This window comes from Penaeus monodon, chromosome 21, assembly GCF_015228065.2.
Source record: "Penaeus monodon isolate SGIC_2016 chromosome 21, NSTDA_Pmon_1, whole genome shotgun sequence".
In the NCBI taxonomy this organism is placed as follows: domain Eukaryota; kingdom Metazoa; phylum Arthropoda; class Malacostraca; order Decapoda; family Penaeidae; genus Penaeus; species Penaeus monodon.
The window spans coordinates 8,674,812-8,675,545 of NC_051406.1; the positions used below are offsets into that span (position 1 = coordinate 8,674,812).

At 40.9% G+C, this 734-nt stretch overlaps 1 protein-coding gene across 1 annotated transcript in view; it reads right to left on the reverse strand.

Moving 5' to 3' along the window:
• The window catches only part of LOC119586187 (glutamate-gated chloride channel-like), a gene marked incomplete at both ends in the record, with an annotated part of 81,629 nt that overhangs the window by 5,491 nt on the left and 75,404 nt on the right, over positions 1 to 734 (reverse strand). The window contains 1 exon segment of the mRNA XM_037934889.1: positions 597 to 650. Coding sequence (XP_037790817.1) covers positions 597 to 650 — 54 coding nt within the window.

The following is a 734-nucleotide window of genomic DNA, read 5'->3' on the forward strand; positions in this document are numbered from 1 at the left end:
GTCTCTGTGCATCTATGACAGGTGTTTTAACTAAGAATTAAGAGAAGAGTGGAGAACAGATGAAAAGCTGTGTTTGATCAAAATATCATCGATTAGATTGGTGCTCAACTACGTCCCAAGAGTAAGGAGTAAGTCGATCATCGATTTATTATTTTTTAATTAAAACCATAATTACTGACGAGAAGGAAGTATCAGTTTGGAGTTATCAAACAAAGGATTTTAAAGACTTTCTTTTAAAGGAACACACAGATCCCGCGTAGAAACTGACAGTGACTCAGTGTACCATCATTTTGTACCATCGGCTCGTCATGAGAGAAGCTCCTTAGTCCCACTGCAGGTACGTGGTACAACATATATCGTCCGTTAGGCCTGCCTTCGAAAGAAATCAGAACTAATAAACAAAAAAGGCAAGCCTGAACAAATGTACGAAATTGTATTTGCTTTTGTGGAGCCGAAACTCTTGTTGTTTGTATATCCACCTTTTGAAGACCATATTCGATGCACAAAGATAGATTGAACAAGTGCGTGAATTCATCTCTCTAAGGCGCATTCTCTCCTAAGCATCTTTGGTTGCCGCCGGAACAGCTGTTACTTACCGTCTTTGAGATAAGGAGCTCCAGCAAGCTTCGAGGGCGCGGTGGAGACGCCGGCTAGATGGGTAAGATTTGAAATACCCTTTAGAATAAGCTCTGCATGGAAGACTTCTAACCAAAATTTTGAATCCCCGCTACCTA